Source organism: Podarcis muralis, chromosome 1 (assembly GCF_964188315.1).
Source record: "Podarcis muralis chromosome 1, rPodMur119.hap1.1, whole genome shotgun sequence".
Classification (NCBI taxonomy): domain Eukaryota; kingdom Metazoa; phylum Chordata; class Lepidosauria; order Squamata; family Lacertidae; genus Podarcis; species Podarcis muralis.
The window spans coordinates 9,434,540-9,461,426 of record NC_135655.1 but is presented as its reverse complement, the minus strand read 5'-3'; the positions used below and the strand labels follow the sequence as shown (position 1 = coordinate 9,461,426).

Sequence of the window (26,887 nt, the reverse complement as noted above, 5' to 3'; positions counted from 1 at the left end):
AAATGGAAATTTTATATAGATGTGGATTTCCAAGCAGCGGCGTAATATATAATGATAAAAAACGTTTATATGGTGGGTGGGTGCCCATACTTGGCTCCTGATGTGCCACATCGACACTTTAGGATACACAAAATGGCTCTAGATTCATAAGAAACCCCCCTGACTCATTAGGGCCAGAGATAACTTTCTGCATCCGTTTATGGCTCAATGGAGATAGAGATAGAAGATCACCTTGAAGAACGTAATTTTCTTAAAATCTAAAGCTCCCACCCCCACTTGTAGGTATGGCCTCACTGGTTTGCACAAAGGAGTGTGAATAAGGAGCACTGGATTAATTTCAGATACTAATAAAAATGCTACATTAAATTCTAAGCAATAAATGCAGGCAGACACAAGATCGTGCTCCTGAATCGAACTCCATGCAGACGCATGAATGCTTGAAGAACACATGAGTCTCACTTTACGTTTAAGGTCAGCAACCTTGGGCTCATTCTCTTAGGGGTAAGTTTTCACTGAACTCTGTGGGGATTCACTTCCGAGCAATGATTGATAAGGTTGAACTGTATTCAATAGCATTTGTGGTCTTGATAGTACACTCTGCTCTTTCGTCTCTCGCCCGTTCCTTCCTGCAATCTTCATTCTTCATCCCCCATGTTTACCCTTTCCTCTGCCACATGCACACGATCACACCTTTTTAGGCTGCATTAATTCATCATCCTGGAAGAGCTGCCAAACAGGAGTCAACAAATATCGTTGCCAGGCTGCAGGTGGTGAGCACCTTCCCCCACACCCCACCCCACCCCCAGTCTAGCAACTGCCTGTCTCACTATGAAATGAGAGATGGATGTTATCTCCGATCTTCTGTTGGGCTTCTGCTTCCCAGTGACTCTGAAGCTCAGCATATGAAAGATGAGACCCTGCCCCTCTCCTGGGTCCTCTGTGCAGGGGAGTATGGCAGAGGTGGTGGCAATCGCAAGTAATGGCTAGCTGGCAAGGCCAGCCAAAATGTGTGACACCCATCTCCCTCCCCTGTGCCTAATCCAGTTCTATACTGAAGCCAAATGCATCGTATGGCTGCAGTCCTAAACCCACTCACTAGGGAGAAAGCCCTGTTCAGCAAAGTGAAACCTACTTCCAAGCAAATGTCTATACGATGCCTTTGTACAATGCCCAGTCGTGCAAAGAGGGAATCCCTTTTAAGCTTCAAGGAACATAAGGTTCGTAAGGAATGCAAAGGCTAAGGATGCAGTTCTATGAACTCATAGAATCATAGAGCTGGAAGGGACCACAAGGATTGCCTGGTCCAGGCATGTCCAACTCCCTAGAGACTGCGATCTACTCCCACTAAAAATTAACTGGCAGTGACCATCCCATTGGATTGACCAAAGTTGTTGAGTTTTTTGGTGGGAGCATTCATCAAAGTTGTTGAGTGATCGAACATGATCAACCAGGGACGCCCCACGATCAACTGGTAGATCGCGATTGATGAAGGAATCATTTCGGCCAACATGGGGCACAAATCCATGAGCCTGGGATTTCAAGAGTCTCGTGCTCCACCACCGACTGAGCTATCCTTCTTAACTGAGAATAAGACCGATAAGAGCACAATGGGACGTTCACAGAAGCATACATGGGATCAATAAAAAAGGAACCTTGGCATGCAAACAGCAAACCTGCCTCCAGTGCCATATATTTAAGTCACTTTGGAAACAGAGAGGAGTCTGAAAAACAGACTGACATGGAAAAATGGCTTGTTGTTCTAAGTTTAAAAACTCAAAACAAAACGAAAACACGACCCATTGGGAGAGCTCAAGGAGATGAAACATGCTGGGCGTAAGTAGACCAAAGTCCATATTACTGAATGGGGATTCAGTTAAGAGGAGGCTGATGCTGAAGATTACCATCTCTTAGACCTCTACAACGTATTTTGGAATTCTTGACAGACACTGCCCTTAGGGAGCTGCTTCGACAGCTTTGAAGTCTGATGTTATCACATGGTTCAGTTCCTTAATGGGTTGGTTGTCTTGCACTCTGGATGGCATTTTTTTTTTTTTTTTTTTTTTTTTTGCTGGATGCCCTATACATGATTTTTATCTTCTTCAAAAAAAAAACAAAACTAAGAACAAAATTGGTCCATGTTATCAAAGACCTGCACGCAAGTCAATGCAAGCTAAGGGCATTCCTTATGCTGCTAAAATAACAACACTGAACTCTTAGCACAGAAGGCTTAGGAGCAAGGCAGTTCAGCTCCTATTAAGTGCAGGCATGATTTCATTCATTCGTTCACTTTCATTTCTTCCCCAATCGATCCACAGGGCAGGTAGCGGGCTTTTAAAAGAAAGGGGAGGGGGTAACAGAATAAAGCACCCAATTAAGTAACACACACACACAAAACCACACACATCAGCCTTTGTTTTAAGTGTAAAAATGCCTTCTGAAATTAAAAAGTATGTTCTCTACAGCGACAGGGCACATGGCAGCTCATTACCATGTTGCTCCTTAATTCGAGCCATTAAAAGCCAGCCAATCTTCTCCCCTCCCCCAGCAAAAGAAGAAAGAAAACCACAGTAAGTCAAAACAGCAAGTCCAGACCACTCAGCAGGTGGTGATTAATCTCATCCTGGGCCTTAGGCTAGATACCCCAAAGGGAAGAGGAGGGGAGAGGCCATTTGTTAGGGGGTTGTTTACTTTTGGAGAGTCCCAAAATAATGGGGGCAAGGCAGCTGACCTTCGCATTCAAGAGCCTGCGCAGCTGCACAGCGACTTGAGAGGTGAGGCACAGGCAGCCAGTCTTGTACAAAACTTGGTTTAATCACAAGGCTCAAACTTACACCGAGGACAAAGAAGAGGAAGAAAAGTGTGCCACGCACAAAAAGATGTGAGGGGAGAGGAACAAAGCCACTACTTCACAACTGCTGATGGACCCGCTTTCATCCAGACTGCCATGTGAAAATATTCATGTGCTAATTATCCAATCCAATTAAACAGAAGCATATTCCTCTGCAGGTAGGGGAGTTCCGAGCACATCAGAACTCCCATGTTTGCAATAAATCGCTGGACGTCTCTGAATTTTTAATATTATTATTATTATTAATCATATTTGCATCTCACCCTTTCTCCAAGAAGTTTAAAGCAGGGGATTTACCCATTTTTAACCCCTCAGGTTAGGATGATAAATAGCGACCAGCCTAGAGATTTGAACCAAGTTTCCCAGGTCCAAGTTCTGTGCTCTTACTATGCCGCACTGCACAATGCCTTACAAGCGTTATTGTGTTTTCCTTTAACACCCTCCTCGTTTTCTCTCTTTCTACAGATAAGAAACTGTGCCTGATAAGTGACCAGCTGACGGCCGCCATAGTGAATCTATGGCACAGGTGGAACATGAACTGAGTCAGTCTTGGCACTTGCCGTATGTTCCCTTTGTGGCCTGGGTTGCTGTTTCTGTGTGGCTTCTTCCCACACTGCTTTGACATTAGGGAAACAACCTAGAAATATATGCAACATACCAACTCCACACTCCAGTGCTACTCAACCCTGGGAGCTGGTTGCTTTGCAGTGGAAGGAAAAAATGTTATAGGTCACCTCCATGTGTGTAATCCTTGTTGCAAGTTACTAGAACCTGTTGGAAGCAGCCTTGCAGAAACTGCAATTATGCCAATAAGGTAGCATATGAAGTGCTATAAATTCTATATTCAATTCTCCAAAATAATGAGCTTCTAGCATGGGGAAACCTGTTTTGCTCCATCATGCTCCAAGGCCTAGCTCTGTGTTTTTGAATTGTTTTAATTGTTTTTGAATATTTACAATAATTGTTTTTAAGTGCCTTTATTGATAATCTCATTGCTTTATTCTTTTTGTAAACCACTTTGATGTTTCCTTGTTTTTACCATCAAACAGTATATGAATTTGAAATACAATAATAAAAGAAAAGAAAATACTCCATGCCATTTGTGGGCAGTGAAGCTGGGGGAGGGGGGATTTGCCAAATATTTGGTAGGGAAGTAAAATTCTCAAAGGTTTTCTTTCTTCTTCGAAAGGAGTCTTCTGAGAAATTTCAGCTCACTTAATGTTGAACGAAACTCTGTTGCTGGTTCATCTTGGCAGATGAATAAATCAGTGCAATAAGACGTGATGGGAAGGAGCAAATTAGATCCACAGTTGCACCCAAAATTCATGGATGGCGAAATTTGGGAAACCATTTTGCTGAAATTCTGGGTAGGACTGAAATTCTCCAGGGGAGTCGGAATTCACAAAAGAAAAATTGCACACTGGTCAGGAAAAAAAATATTCTGAGAAATTGGTAGAGCATGAGACTCTTAACCAGAGGGTCATGGGTTCAAGCCCCACTTAGGGCAAAAAAATTCCTACATGGCAGGGGGTTGGACTAGATGACCCACGGGGTACCTTCCAACTTCACAATTATTTATGATTACGGCTTCACAAAAGGGAAATCTTCCCTTAGTATGTTATGCTAGGTATTTTACATCAGTTTAGTAATATTTAACATTATATGGTTTTAACATTGAACTGTGATTACTTGGTGTGGTCAATTTTAAACTACTTTCATGGAATCAGAATTGTAGCGTTGGAAGAGACCCTAAGGGTCATTTATACAAACTCCTGAAATGTTGGAATCTCAGCTTTGTAGAGCTTGTGATCAAAAAGGGACTAAAATGGTTTTTTTAAAAAAAGTTCTACCTCCACTGTTGGAGGCAGTTATTCCTCTGAATATCAGTTTCTGGGAAAGTGCTTTTGCACTCAGTTCCTGCCTTCAGACTTCCCATGTGCATCTGGCTGGACACTGTGAGAATAGGATATTGGGACTAGATGAGCCTTTGGCCTGATCTAACTAGCTTTTCTCGTGTTTCTAAATAAATACGATCATTTTGGAAATTCTCTAGAAACCATGGGGCAAGTGCTGGTGGACTGCCCATGAAATGCGAGCTGTATAAATTCTCCAGCTCCCTTCTGGAGAGTACCATTACTTACTTACCTATCTCCTTGATGAAATCTGGCGGCAATTTAGACATAATGTACCTCTGGTGTGCAGCGCTGCCGCAAAGGCATTAACATGCTCAGGATGTATGGGCCAGGGACCAGCAAGCTAACCTATGCGCTCTGCAGCATGGATTAAGAACTTCTTAAAAACGTTACGGCACCTGCAAGACCCACCACCGCAGATAGCGGTTTTGTGGGCACCATACATGCCGTCTCGGAGATGGAACCATGCCTAAAACGATTGTGCCTGCTAAAAAGACTTCCAAATACTCCCTCATTTGCAGAAACCACTAGCAAAACAAATCCAGACCAAATGTGTTCCAGTACTCTGCTTTCCATATATCATATAGGAATCAATGGCTGCAAATATCAGCACTGAAATGCCCTACTTGGCTCACACAGAGATAGAGAGAGAGAGAAGGGGAGGGAAAGTATTGCTTTCAGATGGAAAGAATAAGGCTTTTGCTATATTAATATATACATTAAGTTGCTCAAAAGAGATTTGCTGCGTCTTGTGCTTTTTTACTATTAAGCGAACATGTACATTCAATTTTACTTGGAATATATGACATTTTCTTCTGCACGAGTTGCAGTAAATGGTGGTTGGAAGCAAGGACAAAATTTTTTAAAAAAATTCCATTCCACACGTGGAGAAGGGGAGGGGAAAGCGCTCAGGCCAGTATTTTTCATTGCCCTGTCAGCAAAACAAATACACTCCAACTGCATTTTACAGTCCAAACAATTAACGATGGCAAATCTTTTCACATTTGTGACTTTTCAGCCAAACCAACTTATCCAAAAGCAAGAAAATACATACCACCACACTTAAAGGAGAGGAGAAGGAACACTTCGTTTGAAGAGGCAAGCTTTTAAAGCACAGACATCCGTTTCAAAGGAACTCTGAGATCCATCAAAATAATAAGAAAACTTAACATAAGCTGCGATCTGGGTTGGGTTGGGGTTTTTTGTTTTTTTTTCCAGACTTACCACAAGAGCAAAGTACACCATAAAGAAAAATGATAAACTACTTGTGTAGCCAAGAAAGCCTGTAAAATAACAGTAAAAATAAGAGGCAATTTATAAGGAAAGTGATCCTGGTGTAGGGCGAAAGGAGCTTCATGCTCTAGGTATGTTTTGCATTACGGGGCTCGGTATCTGGGGCTTAAGATTCAGAATAACAACATTCCAACTTGCCTGTCACAGATCATTTATGTAGTTTTGTAGGGCAGAATTAGAACTGGCTTACCACTAATGGCATGCTGTAAGTAAATGCAGCTCTTTAATGTTCTGTTGTAAAGGTTTTATTTTAGTAGAGCAGACACAGGACTACTGCAATCTAAGTAATAGGTTAACTAGGCAAAGCTGGAGGACAGACTAGGTTGCAAATAAACCTGCCTCCCCTCCCAATCTTTCCTCGAATCTTTAAAAAACACACACCACCACCCATTAAGGCTTTCTTTTTAAACTCCTCAATTAAATTGCTACTAAAAGAGAACACTACTGCTAATAGTAATTATGGCAGCAATAACACTCCCTTTAAAATTACTTACCAATTTTAGGAAGAAGTGCTAGAGGGAAGACAATGCAAACTGAGGTAAGAAGCAGCAGCAATCTCCCATCAAGATACCAGGAGCTATTGGAAAAGACAGTAGGGTTTCTGTTATTATTCTTATCTCCCTGGTTTTCTATTCGTTCTCTTTCTTTCTTATTTGCTGTTTTGTTTACTGTATGTTGAAAAGTCTTAATAAAATTAAGTTTTTTAAAAGGAAAAGATAGAGACAAACACTATTTAACTAAACACATACAAATCATGGATAATTAAGCATCAAAAAACAAGAATCACCTTCTTTCAGTCTCACTAATAACTTCCAAAGAGTGGTCTTTTAAAGGCTGCATTTATTTAGAGTTTAAAAAAAACGTGACCCTACTACTCGCAGACTGTGAACAGGTTAGAAGGGCTGTTACCCTGTTAAATAATTCTTAGCTTGCAACCCTACACACATTTACTGGGGAGTAAATCCCATTGAATTTAACAAGATTTACATCTAAGTTAAAACAAGTAAGTTATTAAAATCTCATGCCTAATTCATCAGGGAAATGTGCTTCATGTAGCAACATATAGTTTTACAGTGGTACCTCGGTCTACGAACAGCCCTGTTAACAAACTATTTGGTGTACAAACTCTGCAAAAGCAGAAGTAGGTGTTCCGGTTAGCGAACTTTACCTCGGAAACCGAACAGAAGCCGAACGGTGGAAGGGCACTGGCGGCGGGAGGCCTCAGTAGGAAAAGCATGCCTTGGTTTAAGAACGGTTTCGGTTTAATAACAGACTTCTGGAACAGATTAAATTCGTAAACCGAGGTACTACTGTACAGTCATACCTCGGGCTGAAGTAGCTTCAGGTTAAGTATTTTCGGGTTGCACTTCACAGCGACCCAGAAGTAACGGAGCGCATTACTTCTAGGTTTCACCACTCGCACATGCGAAAACACTCAAAATGACGTCATGTGCGGAAGTGGCAAATCACGACCCGCGCACACGTGCATTGCATTCGCTTCAGGATGCGAACAGGGCTCTGGAACGGATCCCCGTTCGCATCCAGAGGTACCACTGTACAGTATACTGCAAGCAGTCGAACCCAGGGCAGATGTGAGGACAATTGCAGCGGCACTTTTAACCGATATAGCTCTCAAGTCAGAGGACCTTGATGACAGGTATGGTCTGCCTTGCCGGGGGGGGGGGGGAATCCCAAAAGGGGCTATTTTGACTGAGAGCTACAGAGCCACCAAGAATGTTCTGAACGCCACATTAAGAGCCCTCTCTGCTTCAAACCCCTAATGCTGATTGATGAGCGTCTTATGCATTATCCCTTATGGTTGTTCCCTATAAACACCTTGGCCTTTGGTCTCTGGTTTTATTTAGCCCAGAACATGGTTAGCACCTCGTAAACAGGAAGGGGCATCATGTTACCATTTTAAGAGTGCCAGTAACACTTATGGGCATGTCTGTACTGGTTGTTGAAATTAGGTGGGCAGTACTGACCTGAGACATATATTTACACACGTCTGACCTGCCTGAGCAAGTAACGTATTTAACAGTATATACACACAGTTGATATGAAGGGACGCGGGTGGCGCTGTGGGTTAAACCACAGAGCATAGGACTTGCCGATCAGAAGGTCGGCTGTTCGAATCCCCGTGATGGGGTGAGCTCCCATTGCTCGGTCCCTGCTCCTGCCAACCTAGCAGTTCGAAAGCACATCAAAGTGCAAGTAGATAAACAGGTACTGCTCCAGCGGGAAGGTAAATGGCGTTTCCGTGTGCTGCTCTGGTTCGCCAGAAGCGGCTTAGTCATGCTGGCCAAATGACCCAGAAGCTGTACGCCAGCTCCCTCAGCCAATAAAGTGAGATGAGCGCCGCAACCCCAGAGTCAGTCACGACTGGACCTAATGGTCAGGGGTCCCTTTACCTTTACACACAGGGCAATAGGCATCAGTGGCAAATTACAACTTGTGTAGCTGCTTTGGTTGTGGTCACCCTACTTTCTCAATGACCCCCCAACACGTGCACCTAGGCAGTGAGCCGATCAACACAACCCCTAAGTCTGTGCAGCTAGGTCCACATTTTTGCACCTCTCAGCCAAGAGGAAACCACTGGTGAAAAGAGGAAGGGAGCAGGGGTGCAAATGGACTATTCTCCCATCGTTATCCAGGCCTACTGCCCCACTTGAGTTACACAGCTCCACCATCCCTACTCCTCTATGAGTTCAAGAACAGCTTGTGGCCTTGCCTGCTCCTTGCATCCCCTGGGTCTCTTCGTAATGCATAAAAGACTACGCTAAACCAACAGAGCCTGCATTTATTTGATCACACCATCTCCTGATCCTCATGTTCTGTAAACTGCATTCTATGAAGAACAGAGACATAAAAGGAAGGGGTGTGAGTATTGCTATAACAGGACCCTATTTCCACACAATCCTGATAAATGATTTTTCATCTGCTACCCTGAAAACATGCCTACTCTTCCCAACACACTTTTAAGAGCATCCCTAACCCAATTTGCCCTCTCTCATCTCTCTTGTGGACATCCAGCCCTCTCTTGTGGACATCCAGCGAAGCTGAATTTTGGAAGATCTGGAGCAGATAAAGGGAAGTACTTCTAGACACTTCGCATAGGTAGCCTATGGAACGCGCGCCTACACAAGGCAGTGATGGCTACCAAGCCGCTCTCTTCTCATGTTCTCGTGGGTCTCGTGAGTTAAGTGTGTTTAGGACTGCAGCCTTAAGAGTGACTGACAAGCAATCCAGCTGGAGTAAAACCATCATTCTCCCACAGAATCTATGGAACAACAATGGCTTTACGCCAGCTGGATTGCCTGGCACAGATTAACAATGAAATTTTATATTGATCTGGCTCTGTGGTTTCGTTTCTTTGGTCTCTGGGCTGAGTATTTTAATTTAATTGTTGTGCTTTTATTTTATTGTGTTTTACTGCGTTTTTCTTGAATTGTTTTTAAAATGCCAATAGAATATAAATAACGTAAACAAATAATGCACGCAGTCCCTTTGGCTCTGTGACACACCCAAGGAAACAAAAAGTGACTCTTGTGCACAAGGCTTACAGTGCCTCTGCACTCACCTGCCTGAAATATATGAAAGATGCACTTTACTGTTTCTAAGTGTCCTTTTTCTATTTTAATATTTTTTAAACGTAAAATAGTCATTAGCAGCCAAGCATATTTAAACCCAATTTATATTGATGAACTATAATTAAATATCATAACCTCTTAATATTATGAACCAACCAACCTGTCATCCCATTGTATTACAAAAAAACCCCAATAACCATTACCCTAATATTGCAATTCCTTGCACATTTTGAAGCCTCTCCTTAGATTCAGCGTTGGATTGTATATTTTCCATTTCTAAGCATTTCCTCTACTTTAAAAATCCATTGCAAAGAGGAGCACGTGAAAGTTCTACTCCATCATAGATTAACTTAACGAAATTTAAGGCTCCTGGGAACTAGAATCTCTTTTTAAAATGTTATTTAGGCAATTGGGAATTCTGCCCTATCAGCACTTAGTCTTTGGCTGATGTTGACAAAAGCAGGAAAGATGCTTCTTGCTTATACAGCAATTTAAAAATATTTGTTATGGAAAGAACAATATTATTGGAGAAGGTAGCAGCTATGAAGGTTGGGTCTATGTTCTCAAACTCGCTTTCAAAATGGCCGTAAATGAAGCAGATTCTCTCTAAAAAGTTCACTATAGGTTAATAATTTGGCTCCTTCAATTTTCAAAGTTGTTTTGGTTTGGCTCTTTTGGTGGGGGTGTAACTATTTTTACAAGGGCTTGAACGCTGTTTCTGGCCAAGTGCTTTCCTTGGCAGTTTTGACCATCAGCTGCAGATGCCTCCCAAATAAAGAGCTTACTATAGAACTACACAAGTTTTGGCACAGCCAGTCGTCCTCTGCAAATCTGGCACATGCTGCAGGAGCCTTGAGATGGGTCAATGTTCATATTTTGGAAACTGTGGCTCTTGTTCCATATAGGTGAAAGCAGCCTGAGCAATGCTATGTGTGGCTCCTGTTTGTAAGTGTAATACGAAGTTATCCAGAGCATCTCGGTACCCACCTGGCTGGAGTGGGCAGGTAACAAAGCAGGTGCAGATCTAAGAGGTGTGTGTCTAAGGTCCCGTGAAAAGCAGAGCATAAATTCTCAAACTGTGCACTGCGAGAAATAGAGTACCGTATTTTTCACTCTATAGGACGCACCGGACCATAGGAGGGGGAGAACAGGGGAAAAAAAATTCTCCCCCTCTCTGCTCAGCGCCCCTTCAGCGAAGTGGTAGGAGAAACGGAGCACCTTCCATTTCTCCTCCCGCTTCACTGAAGGGTCACTGCGCAGAGAGGGAAAACTGTGCAGCGCCTCTCCAGCGAAGCGAAGCCTGGAGAGCAAGAGGGATCGGTGTGCACCGACCCCTCTCGCTCTCCAGGCTTCAGGTGGCACCGACCCCTGTCGCTCTCCAGGCTTCAGGTGGCACCGACCCCTCTCGCTCTCCAGGTTTCAGATGGCGCGCGAACTCCCGCTGTGCTCCGAGGGCTTCAGGCGGCAATCCGCAAGCCTTCGGAGCGCGGCCGGAACTCCTGCTGCGCTCCGAAGGCTTGCGGATAGCTGCCTGAAGCCCCTGGAGCGCAGCGGGAGTTCCCTGCGCTCCGGGGGCTTCGGGCGGCTTCAGCAAAAGCAACGCAAAGCCTCCAGAGCGCGGGGGGAGCTCTCCCCCAAGGAGCCTGCATTTGCTCCATAGGACGCACACACATTTCCCCTTCATTTTTGGAGGGGGAAAAGTGCGTCCTATAGAGCAAAAAATACGGCAACTCCTGTGAGCTCAAAGCATCATCAACAAAGAAGGCTGCCTGCTGTCTCTCTTTTTGATTCTGAAACAGACTACATTAGAAACTATGTCTGGTTTCAATTGAGCCTCCAGTAGAAGATGGATTCTGTCCTGTCTCTGCACTGAATAGATCCAATGGCTACCAATGCAGGTGAAACAGAATGGCCTGTCCTCAGAGCAGGCATGCCCAGAACTGAATGTAACTGAAACACTAGGAAAGGGCTCCAATGAGGGCAAGCGGTTCTCGCTCTTGCATGCCCTAAAAAAAACACAAAGTTTTCCAGCTGTAGGAGCGAAGTTTTACTTCTGAAAAAGTGCCGTGTCAAATATCAGGTTTCCTTAGCTTAAAATGTTTTTTTTTATCCATCTCTCTATATCCATGTGCAGAAGGAGGCTTGCAATTTTTAACAAAGCCCCTAAAAACAGCAATGAAAATCATTATCTGTAAAACAAAACAAACAGAATAAAAATGTGACGTGGGGAAGCCCGATGGGATCATGTCTCACTAGTCCTGAAAGTGCTGCACTGGATTGCCAGTGAGATGGACCCTGATCAAGGTGTTAGTACTAGCTTGTAAAGCCCTAAATAGCCAGGAACCGATTACCTAAAAGAGCACCAGTACCAGCCATCTTGGACCCTGTAATCGGCAGGTGAGGCCTTGTTGGTGCCAGTGCCATGGGGGGGGGTGCCTGGTTGGCATGGACCAGCGACAGGGCCTTCTCAGTGATGGTTCCCAGTTTGCGGAATGCCCTCCCTGGCAAGATGTGTCTGTCTCCCTCATTACTGACATTCAAAAGGTTTACCCAGGCATTTGATGGCTGAGCTACTGTTCCTAGCAATCCTGAAATCATTGGCTGAGTGTTTAAAAGGGAGGGAACATTTTCAGAATGTTTTAATATTCTGAAGAGTGTAGCCACTAGGCAAATATTGAGGAATGGTCTTCCAAAACTGGAGCACCACCGTGAAAAGCCCATCACCAGTTACCACTCACATAACCCACCCGAGTCTCCAGCACCACACAACTCTCTTTTCCTTCCAGTACAGCTGCTGCAAACAAATCCTACAGAGAAGGGTAGTTCGACTTTTTCAGACACAGTGACTTATCTCAAACAGCAGCCTTAACATAGGACCAACTCCTGCACCTTCAGCAGTTGTGAAGAAGAGCTCGTCAGAGAGATAGATGGAAAAAGGCTAGCTCTGCCAAAACTCTATGCCTGTGTGTCCCAACCTATGGGTCATGACCCAAAAGTGGGTTGCAGGCTTTATAAGGAAACACAAAATAATTGTTGCTTGGAATCCACAACTGGTCTATGATGCAACTTTTTGTTTCACTGGCATACTGTAACGCTGTGTGTTGACACATGCAATTGAATGCCAGCAAGATTTGAGTCTTACATTTTAACACTCAGGAATTCATGTGAAAATTAATCTATGGGTCACCATCCCAAGGTGATTTTGGACTTGTGGGTTACCATACAGACAAGGTTTAGAACTGCTCTTTTACACAACTATTAAAGGTTCAGGAAGCCTCCCTTCCTCAATACTTGCTTTGTTCGAGAAGTAAACCAAACTATGCTGATGTGCCTGCTGCAACCTACCATAGGTTGGGGCCCACCCCACTTGTGGGTCCCAAACGAGCTGAAACCCAGTGCTAGCGAAGGTAATCAGGAGGGAAATATCCCAATTGTTTTTACAGCACGGATCACCCAGTGCTAGTGGATTGTGCCCTATTTTATTTCCAAACTTGACAAGAAACTAGGGAGAGAGAATAATGAAAATGAAACAAATGCTTAAGATCGAAAAACTGACCCCCTGCTGCCTCCACCCATAATCAAAAACACCTTTTTCGCTTTTGGAAAAAAAGGTCTACTAAAAATGTTGCGCATTAACCTACAGTTCAAGGAGTACGTTTCGTGCTAAGAGTTCGAATTCATGGAAACCAGGAGATTGAAAAGACAGGCAAAGGACGCCCTGGAGTTATTGTAGGAGCAGGGGCAACTCCAGTCTATTCAAAACAAGAACAAGCTATTCAAATGTTGGAACATTTTTCTCAGCAAGCTGAACCACAATTTTTTTAAAAAAAGAAGAAGTTTTGAGTCAGATCTAAAGATGAAGTGAATGCAGCTGCACAGCCAAATTGGAGGAATTATAAAACAAATATGAAAACTGGCACGTTTCCCAAAGACAAGTCCAATAACTACTCAGCGAAAACAAAAATATTTAAAATTTCACTAACTGCCAGATTTTGCTTTGTGGTTAGAAAAAATATGTTAACATGGTAACATGACAGCGGCAGTTTAAACGTTTCAGGGCTCAGGCAGAGGCCTGATTCTCATGCTATAAGTTTGGTGCGATTTCTTTGGCACAAAGTGGATTTTACAAGTGACAGAAACCCAGAGGAAACTAGCCTGTCTTAGTAAGGTAAAACTGGATCCTACCATGTGAAAAAATATATTCTAAAGTATTTCCTTGTGCAAAAATTAGGCAGTTGAGGCACCTTGTGAAAACGTCACACGTGTGAAAGTAAATGATGATTTGCAACTTGGGAACGACACTGCAAGACCAAGGAATCTGCTTGGTTGCTTTTGAGTGGAGTTCCAAAATTCATCTAAAGTGCAACTGATTATAACCACACTCACACCATCCATTTGAAGCACTACTTTAAACATGGCTTCCGCTAAAGGAGACCTCTATTTCCCTCAAAGAGATATAGTTCTCAGAGTGGTTTAACAATCAATCCCTCTTCACAAGGAACTCTGGGAATTGTAGTTCTGTGAGGGGAAGATGGGCCTCCTAACAACTCTCAGCGCCTTTAACAAACTACAGCTCCCAGAATTCTTTGGGGGAAGCCGTGACCGTTTAAAGTCGTAGCATAGTACTTCACATGTGTGGTATTAATGTGGCCTAAGGCAGAGTTGCCTCAGACCTCTTGTTAGAAAACCCAATTTTCCAGAATTGGGGGGGGGGGGGGGAGTTTTGAAAGGGGGAGGTTAAATCAATGGAATACAGTACTGACAATCAAGTAAGCAGGGCAGGGCGGGGCAGGGCAGGACAGTGGGAGACTTTGCTTCAGTTTAAAGGTAAAGGTAAAGGTACCCCTGCCCATATGGGCCAGTCGTGACCGACTCTGGGGTTGCGTGCTCATCTCGCTTAAGAGGCCGGGAGCCAGCGCTGTCCGGAGACACTTCCGGGTCACGTGGCCAGTGTGACGAAACTGCTCTGGCGAGCCAGCACCAGCGCAGTGCACGGAAACGCCGTTACCTTCCCACTATAAAGCGGTACCTATTTATCTACTTGCACTTAGGGGTGCTTTCGAACTGCTAGGTGGGCAGGAGCTGGGACCGAACGACGGGAGCTCACCCCGCCGTGGGGATTCGAACCGCCGACCATACGATCGGCAAGTCCTAGGCACTGAGGTTTTACCCACAGCGCCACCCGCGTCCCTTGCTTCAGTTTAGCTGCTGTTAAAACCCAGTTCAGCTGCAATTTATATAACCAGCAGAATCAATTGCTAAAGCTTTGCATGGAGTGCACCACTTCAGAAAAAGCAAGAATATTTGAACGATCCACTGGCTAAGAATTTGCTGAACCAACTTTTAAAAGGGATACAAGAACGGGGGATGTGAGGAAGCCAGGAAAATATGTGAATTTAAGATAGAAAACGAAGAAAGAGGGAATTTTTGTGTTTTTCCTATATGTGTTTTTTTTTATTATTATTAGTTTGTTAATGTATGTATTTTTGTATTTCTGTGTTTAATGTCTGTATTGTTGTATTTTGTAGTATGTATTTTGTATTTTTATATCTCTTTTGTTCTTGTCTTTGTATTTTTTATTTTATATTGTGTATTGTTAAAACTTAATAAAAAAAATTTTTTTAAAAAAAGAACGATCCACAATTCAGAAACTTTCTACACGGAAAAGTAGCGCTTCAGCACAGCCTTTACCTCAACATTCCAACTTTCTATGTGCAGAGACGTGTGTGTATTTGTGCATGAAAACCTTCTATTTGCAGCCTGAAAATCTACAATCCAAGAAATGTGTTGCCACTTGGTTCTGCTGACTGTGTAAGCTTGTCTGAAGAAGCATTCCGCATTTGGCACAAAGAAGAAACAACTATTTTTGTGTGAGCTGCAGATGTAAATATGCTGACAGCAAGTTATGATTTTCAGGCTCCTATTAATCACTATGGGCGCAATCAGTAATGAATTACACTTTTGAACAGTAGCACACATCTGCATTGCACAGGTGCAGGAATCTGCAAGGTCCCGTCTCTCTCTCTCTCTCTTTCACCTGGAGAACAGTGGGAAGCATCGCGGCCCCTATGTTTGAGAAGAAATGCCTTTGCTTGCCCTCGTAGGATGCTTTTACGTTTCTCCTTACCCACTGTGGTCTCCGCTAAGGAATCCTGCAATGGCCCCAGGAAGTTCGGACTTAACAATGAAAAGATAGGTTGACATGGCTGAAAAATAAGAAAACAGGCATTGGTTGAGTTAGAACCTCGACATCTCTAGGCAAATGCAATTAGCATTGCTAGTACAGAACAGTTAGGAGACCAAGAGACTGTGTCTCACTAAAGGGCACAGCACATAAAAACTCCATTTGTCCCTTTCTTATATTCCGGTGAAAAACTCATACAAATGTTATTTCATAAGTACTGCAGAGGGTTCATTAAAATTGGGGGGACCTTACACAAAGGAAGGGACATGGGTGGCGCTGTGGGTTAAGCCACAGAGCCTAGGACTTGCCGATCAGAAGGTCGGCGGTTCGAATCCCCGCGACGGGGTGAGCTCCCATTGCTCGGTCCCTGCTCCTGCCAACCTAGCAGTTCGAAAGCACGTCAAAGTGCAAGTAGATAAATAGGTACCACTCCGGCGGGAAGGTAAGCGGACACGGAGCAATGGATCCAAACTACAAGAAAGAAGATTCCACCTAAACATTAGGAAGAACTTCCTGACAGTAAGAGCTGTTTGACAGTGGAATTTGCTGCCAAGGAGTGTGGTGGAGTCTCCTTCTTTGGAGGTCTTTAAGCAGAGGCTTGACAACCATATGTCAGGAGTGCTCTGATGGTGTTTCCTGCTTGGTAGGGGGTTGGACTCGATGGCCCTTGTGGTCTATTCCAACTCTATGATTCTATGATCCATGCGCTGCTCTGGTTCGCCAGAAGCAGCTTAGTCATGCTGGCCACAAGACCCGGAAGCTGTACACCAGCTCCCTCGGCCAGTAAAGTGAGATGAGCGCCGCAACCCCAGAGTTGGCCACGACTAGACCTAATGGTCAAGGGTCCCTTTACCTTTACCCTGGGGCGATTTCATTCCATGTTATCCCAGTGGACAACTTGGAGAGTCCTGAAAGAGAGAGCAGGCTAACCTCTCCCTTATCCTTCATTACTTTCTCCCATGTAAGTGTCATGGTGCTCTGTGCTCTTACGGAAGGGGGTGGGGTGGGAAGTGGCGATGAGACACTGCTGAGACGAGGCAAAAGGAGACCCCTGCGTTGGGTGAAGCAGTCTCTACCACTGGGTTCGGTGGGGAGGATGAGGATGCTGCAGAAGAGGTCTTCTCTCGGCCCCACCTCTCCTCATAATAAATTTACTAGCGACCAGATTGCTCACCGAAGCAAGACGTTTGAGCGTATTACACCGATCCTGGTCCGACTCCAATGGCTACCAATTAGTTTCCTGGCCCAACTCAAAGTGCCCGTCTTGACCTATAAAGCCTTAAACGACTTAGGACCACAATACCTCAAGGACCGCCTCTTTCCATATGAACCTCCCCGGACCCTGAGATCATCTTCTGAGGCCATCCTTCGTGTGCCTCCTCCTCAAGAGGTCCAGAGGGTGGCAACGTGAGAACAGGGCCTTCTCTGCAGTGGCTCCCCGTCTGTGGAATGCTCTTCCCAGGGAAGTTTGCCTGGCGCCTTCATTATACACCTTTAGGCACCAGGCAAAAGCATCCCTTTTTAACCAGGCTTTGGTTGATCTGATTGAAATCCTGTAACCTTTTAAAATGTGGCTTGGGGGGGTGTTATTGGGTTGTTTTTATTTTGATTATATATATTGTGGTTTTTATGTTGATCTTTTCTGTGAACCGCTCTGAGACCTCCAGGTATAGGGTGATTAACTGCACACATCAAAATGATTCGATTTGTACCCCGCACCATTTATTATTGAATTCTGTGTCTGCACCTTGCTCTGTAAAAAAACCCCACCTACATTCTTTTAAATAACCAGAAAGTGCATTTCCCCCCACAAGAAAACATAAAAATGCAACACATTTCTGCAAGTTTGTTATTCCTATCAATGACAAAAAAGGAGTAGAAAGTTAACTGCAGAATGCTGCAGCCCTGAAACAGTTAAGATTACAATTTTTCAAGTGGAGGAATGTGGCCTCCATAAAGAAAAGTGAATTGCATTAATCCAGAGTGGCATGTACCTACAGCAAGGTTAAATTAAAAACAGTTGTGAGGTCACTAAATAAGGAAACATTCACTTCTTTGTATTGAGATACTCAGGTTTTTCCAATCGACGCTAGCCTTCCCTGTTGACTAAGGCATGGGGAGACATTTTATTTGGTGTCTCCAATTTTATTCCTTTTTTAAAAGGAAATTTGATGGAGTGTTATAAGGTCATGTAATTTGAAAACCACCAGCATGACTGCAGGACAGTAATAACGATGCTGTACTTTCTGATGGTAACCAATAGGTGCCAATGAATATAAAGGAGATTATTATTTTTCCCTTTTCCTTTTTTAAAAAAAATCTCTTGCAAAGAAATTTAAACTTCTTCTGTATCGAAACTTGAAATTTCTCTCATGCCCGTTTTGCACATCTGGAATTGAGAGATCAGGCATTTATCTCTTTCACAATTGTTTTTTAAAAGTCACATCGGTTAAATCACAAAAAAACCCAACCTTCAACTAATTTCCAGCTCAGATTTCTTGCTAATATACAATGTGTCACTCTTTCTCATGCATTTATTTTAGCCTCTGGCTAACCATTTGATCATTTTTATCCTTTGTTGTTTGATTGACTCTTTTTTGTTTCCTAAATGGCAGCACTACTCCTTTGAATACCATGCTCCAGAGAGAGACCCGGATCGCCTGTGCTACATTCGGGAGCTTTTATACAAAAACTAAAACGAAATGAGCACCCTCTCTTCCCCTTATATGCTGTTCCTTTCCTTCCTCTAGGTCATAAGGAAAATGGACTCGAAGTTCAGTGAATCTATTTCTACCCTGAAGCTTCTGTAAGATAGAAATCTCTCTTTTGGCAGCTCATGAGAAAACAGTACAGTTCAGACGTGTGCTTTATCCTGAGTTTAAAAGGTTAAGCTATGGGGTTGGTCCCCCCCCCCCGCCAAATGCTGAACACTGAAGAAGGCTTTCACATAAAAGTGACCACCAAATAATAGTAATAGCTGTTGGAAGAATAAAAAAATCAGCCACTTAAAGCCATGAAGTAAAGGGGAAGCACAAGATCTGCATGTACTTGAATTGTTTACAGCATGGGTAGGAAAACTAGGGCCTGGGGGCCAGATACGGCCCAATCGCCTTCTAAATCTGGCCTGCGGACGGTCCAGGAATCAGTGTGTTTTTACATGAGTAGAATGTGTGCTTTTATTTAAAATGCATCTCTGGGTTATTTGTGGGGCATAAGAATTCATTCAATTATTTTTTTTTTCAAAATATAGTCCGGCCCCCCACAAGGTCCAAGGGACAGTGGACCGGCCCCCTGCTGAAAACGTTTGCTGACCCCTGGTTTACAGGCACAAATTGCGATGCGTACAGTTGCAGTTAGCTACCATGGCAGTGCTTAAAAAAGCAGCACATTACATCTATTGTTAGACCTGCATTACTAGTTGTCAGCTGAACTGTGGTCAGAGAACTTCCTTGTATGCCTTTCCACAGCCACATAACTCAATTATCAATGATGGAGTACTAACGGCAGAAATTAGCTCCTGCTTAAGAGACGCTTAAAACTGATTTACAGCCCTTCCTTTCCGCATGGCCCTTAGACAGGAATTTTACACAAAAGATGCCAGCATCTGGGCATTGCTGGGGCATTTGGTTGCTGCTGGAGACAAGAGCCCTGGGCAGAGTAGCCTCTTGGTCTGGTCTGCAGTCAGTTCTCGTGTATCAAACAGCCCTGCTCCCTGCAGATCCCTGACATTTCTTGGTGGATCTGCAAACAAAAAAGTGCCCCATATTTCCCTATCAGATGCCAGACTCACGTGACTACTCTCCCACGTTGCAGGGCTGTTAGGGGAATCAGTTTCTGGTCTGTATCCTTGTGGTGCAAGCGGGGAAAGTGAATTAATGCTTGCAAGAGGAACGTGGGAAATTTTAAGCAGCCTTCACATGCGGCATAAAGGTAAAGATAAAGGGACCCCTGACATTAGGTCAAGTCGTGGCCGACTCTGGGGTTGCGGCACTCATCTCACTTTATTGGCCGAGGGAACCGGAGTACAGCTTCCGGGTCATGGGGCCAGCATGACTAAGCCGCTTCTGGCGAACCAGAGCAGCACATGGAAACGCTGTTTACCTTCCCACTGGAGCAGTACCTATTTATCTACTTGCGCACTGACGTGCTTTCAAACTGCAAGGTTGGCAGGAGCTGGGACCGAGCAACAGGAGCTCACCCCATTGTGGGGATTCGAACCGCTGACCTTCTGATCGGCAAGTCCTAGGCTCTGTGGTTTAACCCACAGCGCCACATGCGGCATACATACATCCAATAGCCCAGTCTTGGTGGAAGTAAAGGCCCTAAAGCCACAGAAAGCCCAACACCCTGTTCCTTTCCTCCCTCCCAGAGTCTGCAATTGGTGCATTCAAATGTTAGGCCCGTTGCGCTTCACTCCTAGCAATTTTGAATAAATTCACCATTCCTGAAGTGGGCAGGAGTCAACCAATCACTATACCCAACATGGTACCCTATAGACTTGTCTAACTTCTCGTTCCCCAATGTGGTTCAAGGCCAGAAGGCCTGTCTTCCCATTTGCTATTTAGAATAGTAAATACTAAAACTAAATACTGAAATGTTTGCTGTTCGTGGGGTTGGGCTTCCTGCGCAACTCCCATGAAATAACACACATTATCCCAGCGGAGATGCAGACAGTCCTCTGGTGACTCACTCATGTGGTGATCAGCTTATCATAGGCAAATTGTTTTTGCACTTTTGAAACTGGAGACACTTGACCGGAAGACAAAGCCACTAAGTGCAACCTTCACCCTCTCCAGTCATTCCAAAGTGTTGCAGTTTTAGACGCCTTGTCGAAGTCCCAGAAGCATCGAGGCACTCTTTGGGTATCAGTGCACTACTGCAACCACTCAGAAAGACTAACAGAAAAAGCTGCGGGTGCACAATGGTCTCTTTCCACCCCACACTCTGTATTGCAGGTGGCCGGACCCTGCTATGTATGTGGAATCCTAGCTGAGACTGGGAGCAACCCGGAAAAATGATCACAAGACATTGGCCAGAAAGGAGGAGGAAAGGTCTGTGAGGTTGTGCTACCGCAATAAGTAACCACACAAATGATATTCATTTGCCTTTACTGGAGAGGATCTTAGTGGGAGCTAGTTCATGGGTCACATTGTGCAGCCACTGCCAGACTGTGTAGAAAGGCACTAAGCGAGGCATAGGCCCTCCAGATGTTTAGGGACTACAACTCCCATCATCCCTAGCTAACAGGACCACTGGTCAGGGATGATGGGAGTTGTGGTTCCAAAACATCTGGAGGGCAGAGTTTGCCTATGCCTGCACTAAGCTATGGCTGCTTGCTACCTGCCGTAACAATGACAAATTAGAACTGAAATGGAAGAAACGCATCCGCCTAACTCATTTTGTCAGCACAAGGATTCACATTTGCACAACAGAATCTCCTCCTAATGCACGTACCCTGCACACTCCCCAAATATGCTCTGGAGGTTTGGGGGAACCCCCAGAACAGATTCAGGGTGCACGCAGAGTTCCATTGCATCAGCATGAATCCTTGCACTGACAGAATGAATTACTCTGGATAAAAGCCTGTTTCCTAGAAACTGGGGGGCGCAGAGAAGAAACCCCATGGTGTATCTGCAGCACCACAACCCGACACCTTCATCTGCCCCATCTGCAACAAAACATGTCTCTTCTGTATCGGTCTCTACAGCCACAGCAGGCGCTGCAACCTTCCATCCGTTTGACTTCACCCCCAAAGTCTCTTGAGACAGAAGATGCCAGCAACAACAAATTACCAAAAAGAGTGTTAAGGAGGTCATGTGGCAGCTTCCTGCTGCTGTTGCTCTGCTAAACTGCAGGACAAATAAAATGTGAATGAGTTTTTATTTTATTTTATTTTTAAAGTGTGAATGTGAAAAAGCATGTGCATCATAGGGAGTCAGAATTCCCCACAATTCCCTGTTGAATGTATCCTTAGTCCAGTGACTGGATTGAATTTCAGTCCAAAACATGGATGGAGAAGGCTGCTTTAGTCAGTGTTTGCCCTGAGTAATGTATGAAACAGTCAGGATTTACCCTGAAAGATATCTGAAATGATTCTAAAGGCATGTATATGAAGAAGAAACGAAGAGCAGAGAAATTCAACTTAGACATCGCTTCCCAAACAAATCCCCAAATCATTAACAAGGATTTGCAAGAAATAAAGCACTAAAGAAAGATAGAAATATCTCCAAGTATCTCAGAAATCACAGAAAATGTGCCACTCCACACATACAAGGTGGGTTTTGTTTTTAAAGATTTGCAACCAGAGGCTCCAACTTTTCCTAACCACTCCGTCCACAGACAAGAGACCAGAGCCAAACCATTGGTTTGGTGACAAAAGGAGGATGTGTGTTTGTGAGCTTAGGGAGTTGTCAGAGAGTTCATGGGATCAGCCTTCCCTTGCTCAAGGGCTGGCAAGACACCCTTAGAAATATCCGGTGGTTGGAAAGAATGAACCTCATCCCCTCTGGCTAGATGTTCTTACCCAACCAGTTCAGTTCATGACACTGTTATTAAGAAGGACGCATGTCTTCCTTACGGGGCTTTATGGAACAGGCTAACAGAGCATTTTATAAAAATGCATATGGGCTGAGGGTGCATTTGGCGACTTCTGAAATCTATTTTCCCTACTGATCATCACTTACTCAGCATTTTTCATTTTCAAAGTGCCTTGCCCTCACTGTGGTTACCCTTATAACAAGTCTGTTATAACAATTCTTTTTGCAGATGGGGAAGCGAGGCTGATACTTGCTTGTCCTAGTCCACAAATCACACAGGCAGAGGCATCTACCAATCGTGTGATCCACTAGCCTGAAGTACAGGACAGGCAACTGAGGCTTGCTGGGCTCCTTCAGGAGGAACAGTGGGATATAAATTCAGTTAACAATAACAGCAGCTTTGCAATAATATTGCAACTGGGTGGATCATTTGCAACAGCTCCTGGCCAGGTGCTGTGTTTAACATCCTGTCCCCACCAACCTCACAGGTGGGCCAAGCCTCTCTGGGAACTGTTGCAGATCCTGGGTTTGTTTGACGTTTACCTGGCCTCAGATTGTGGGACAGGTGGTCACAGGAGCAAAGAAGCATATGTAGATCTCACTGTGTATCTAGAGCAGGGGTCAGCGAACTTTTTCAGCAGGGGGCTGGTCCACCGTCCCTTAGACCTTGTGGGGGGCCGGACTATATTTTTGGGGGGAAATGAACGAATTCCTATGCCCCACAAATAACCCAGAGATGCATTTTAAATAAAAGGACACATTCTACTCATGTAAAAACACGCTGATTCCCGGACTGTCCACGGGCCGGATTTAGAAGGCGATTGGGCCGGATCCGGCCCCAGGGCCTTAGTTTGCCTACCCATGGTCTAGAGCTTTGGAGGCCTTTTGTAAGCCAGCACATTTGGGGGGGGGGGGGTCCCATTCATGCCATCAGCAGGTCAAAATGATTAGGCCACCTAGATGCCTTTTCGCTACCACTTTCATCCTTGGTAATACCGTATTTTTCACCCCATAGGACGCACCGGCCCATAGGACGCATCAAGTTTTTTGGGGGGGAAATAAAGGGGAAAAAATTATTTCCCCCCCCCAGGCGCTTGCAGGGCAGGCAGCGGGGAGAAGTGCTCTTCTCCCCGCCGCCCGCCTTCAGATCAGGTCTGGGGACAGCGGGAAGACGCGTTCCGCCTCCCTCTGTCCCCCCGAACTTGTGGGGCTGGCGGCGGGGTCTCCTGAAGCCTGGAGAGCGAGAGGGGTCGGTGCGCACCGACCCCTCTCGCTCTCCAGGCTTCAGCAAAAGCTTGCATTCGCCCCATAGGACGCACACACATTTCCCCTTCATTTTTGCGTCCTATAGGGCGAAAAATACGGTAATTACTTTAACGAATGCACCGAACAACTTAAAAAGTGGGGGACATACACCTATCTCAAGTGTCAAAAGCCAGGGTAAAAATGTGACTTCAGCATTTGCCCAAAGTTGTAAACTGAAGGTGCCAGGCACACTTCTCCAGGAACAAAGTTCCACATCTTAGCTTTATACAGTGGTACCTTGGTTCTCAAACACCTTGGTACTGAAACAACTTGGAACCCAAACACTGCAAACCCGGAAGTAAGTGTTCCGGTTTGTGAACTTTTTCCGGAAGCCGAATGTGCTCCGTTTTGAGTGTTACGCATCCGATTTGAGCACCACATTTCCATTTTAAGTGTTAAGTCTGTCTGTTTTTGCTATTTATTTTGCGTTTTTGTAACTGTGTGGAACCCAGTTCAGCTACTGACTGACTGGTTGTGCGACTGCAGCACATTGTTTATTGCTTTCATTTTATAATAATGGATCAATGGTCTCGTTGGAGAGTAAAATTCATGTTAAATTTAAAATTCATGTTTTAGGGGTTGTTTTTAAAAGTCTGGAACGGATTAATCCATGTTGCACTAATTTCTATGGGAAAGCGCGCCTTGGTTTTGGAATGCTTTGGTTTCGGAACGGACTTCCGGAACGGATTAAGTTTGAGAAGCAAAGTACCATTGCACCATCTTTACTGATTTATAAGGTGCCATCCTTAACCTGTAGATAAAGTTCTTTCTTAGTTCAGGTTCCATGGCATTTTTGGAAAGTATACTTCTTGCTGTTATTTCTTGCAGCCCAGTCTCCCCCAGCTCCGCAAACACACACTTGTGAAACTGAACTAGTTGGAATTTGCTCAGACAATTTCCAAAAGTGTAGAAAAAAACCCTCATAAAAATATGGACAGTGCATATGGTTATGAAAAGCTGGAAATCTTACTCGGAACGATAGGGAAATTTAAGGGAGCCCAATACAAGGATGCAGGTACTCTTGACATGGGCAAAAGAAGAGATGATTTTAACACCACAGGGCACCAATTTGCAGTGGGAAAACACTATGAATTAATTATAAAAGTGGCTGATCCAAGCCCAGTTAGATTACGAGCTCAGAAGTGCTGCTTTTTATAAAGCCCATTCCTTCTCGCATTATTTCCTCTATGCATTCCTGCTAGTCAATATATATGGCTGGAATGACACAACCCACAGGCACATTCATTGTTTCTCTTTTGGAAAGGCCTTCCTGTCCTTAAATTTTTTTCAAAATAAAAATCCTCGACTATTGCCTTAATTATAAAAATAAAACATAATTGACCTTAATGGGCCTGAATTGTTCAACTAGGACTGGAGATCGCAAGCCTGCCTTTAATTAAAGCGGAGCTGGAAATCGTCAATTTAAAACAATAAGGGTAATTAGCTTTCAGGCCAAACATAAGCTGCTGAAGGGGTGAGCACTCAAATTAGTTCAAATCCCTCTGTAAACAATCTACACTTGCAGCAAATACAGAAGTCACTTAAAAGATTAATTTAGGCAGATCTTTACCAAGAAATGGATGCCGCTTGGCAGGAAATTTGCTCCCACTTTAGGTGTCTGCTTATTTCAAACATGTTTGGAAAGTATGTACTGTGGTGAGAGAAGAAGCTATATTTTTCTGGCTTCCTTCCCTGTATTTGCCTTTCTAATTCCTTGGATTAGCACTTTTTGAAGCACACTGCGCACACACGAATACAAAAATAAATCTTTTCTCCATGGCATCCAGGAGTCTGTGATCTGTGCAGGGATTGCCCCATGTCATCCTTTGCAGATAATCGAAGTTTATAAAGGTAAAAAAACACTTTTAGGTACACACAACATTTTTTGTGCCGTTCCCCCACTTGATCATGTAGCAATCTTGCATAAAATTTGCTAATCTACTTGTCCTCAGATGGTAATTTACATTACATTAATGGGAAGGGGACAGGCAGGAAGGAAATGTACCCAATTTACAAAAGCTTCCCTACTTGCCATTATGGCAAATCTCACCACAGGCAACCTGGCAAGTGGATATTTACAAATCTGTCCTACACTGCTTTTTACAAAAGAAAAGGAGGTGAGGGAGTATGCAATAGCACAGCTCCCTGCACACAATCAGAAATCTGACCTGGTTTAGTCAAAGACCTTTAAGGATCTGAGTGAAGGCGTCAAAAGGACTTGGCTTCTGTCCTCTCCATTGCCCTTTCAGGGCCAAATCTGACAGAAGTCCATTATCTGTAGCAGGGAGGCTCCTTCCTTCCCATGCCACCGATCTGAGACATTTATGCAGGAGAAAAGCTTGTTGAGGCAACGTTTACTCTGGAGTTATGTTGCTGCAATATGCCAACTGTTCTACAAATCCTCCACAGCAGACTGACTACTTCCAAGTCAATGTAACTTGGCTACTTTCCCCGAGACAGACCCATACACTAGGGCAGATGTTCCAGGAGGGGTGGGTAAAAAAAAAAGTGAAATGGCAGAAACATAATTTTGAACTCCTAGATGCCGGCACAAATTTGCATAAGCTGTCCGGGTCCTTTCTAAACAGCTTTTTAAATACAGTCATACCTCGGGTTACAGCCGCTTCAGGTTGCATTTTTTCGGGTTGCAGACTGCCGAAACCCGGAAGTACCGGAACAGGTTACTTCCGGGTTTCGGCGGTCGCACATGCGCAGAAGCGCTAGATTGCACTTTGCGCATGCGCCGAACCGCAACCCGTGCGTGCGCAAACGCGGGTTGCGAACGCTGCGGGTTGCAAGTGTGCATGCCACACAGATCACGTTCGCAACCCGAGCATCCTCTGGACATATTCTCATTGGGGGTTTTGTTTTTGTTTTCATATATGCAATTGCTTTGGCTGTTTTTAGATACGTACCTGCTTTATGTATGTTTTTATATTGTAAACTGCTTCAGAATGCCCCATTGAAAGGGATTCAGAAGTGAAATAAAATGACTCCCCTTCACCAAACAGCTACGTAAACCCCGGCTGCACAAAGAATTCAGAGTTAAAAGGCTAAAACCATAAAAAGAAAAGGTTCTGCAAAGCAGAAAAGCTGCTCTCTAGATTGCTGCAGAGGAAATACAGATTAGACTAATTACAGACTTGCAAATAAAATTAAGCGTGAACCTAGTACAATAGGTTTTAAGATAATCCCCTCTCCCCCAAGGTCAGGATTCA

The 26,887-nt window shown here is 44.2% G+C and overlaps 1 protein-coding gene across 2 annotated transcripts in view; it reads right to left on the bottom strand.

The window, feature by feature from the left end:
* The window catches only part of SLC38A6 (solute carrier family 38 member 6), a 53,432-nt gene that overhangs the window by 8,905 nt on the left and 17,640 nt on the right, over positions 1-26,887 (bottom strand). For both annotated transcript variants that reach the window (XM_077922290.1, XM_028739845.2), the window contains exons 6-8: positions 15,772-15,850; positions 6,549-6,631; positions 5,986-6,044 (exon numbers count right to left, since the gene is read on the bottom strand). In XM_077922290.1, the coding sequence (XP_077778416.1) occupies positions 5,986-6,044; positions 6,549-6,631; positions 15,772-15,850 (221 nt within the window). The remainder of the gene's footprint in view (positions 1-5,985; positions 6,045-6,548; positions 6,632-15,771; positions 15,851-26,887) is intronic.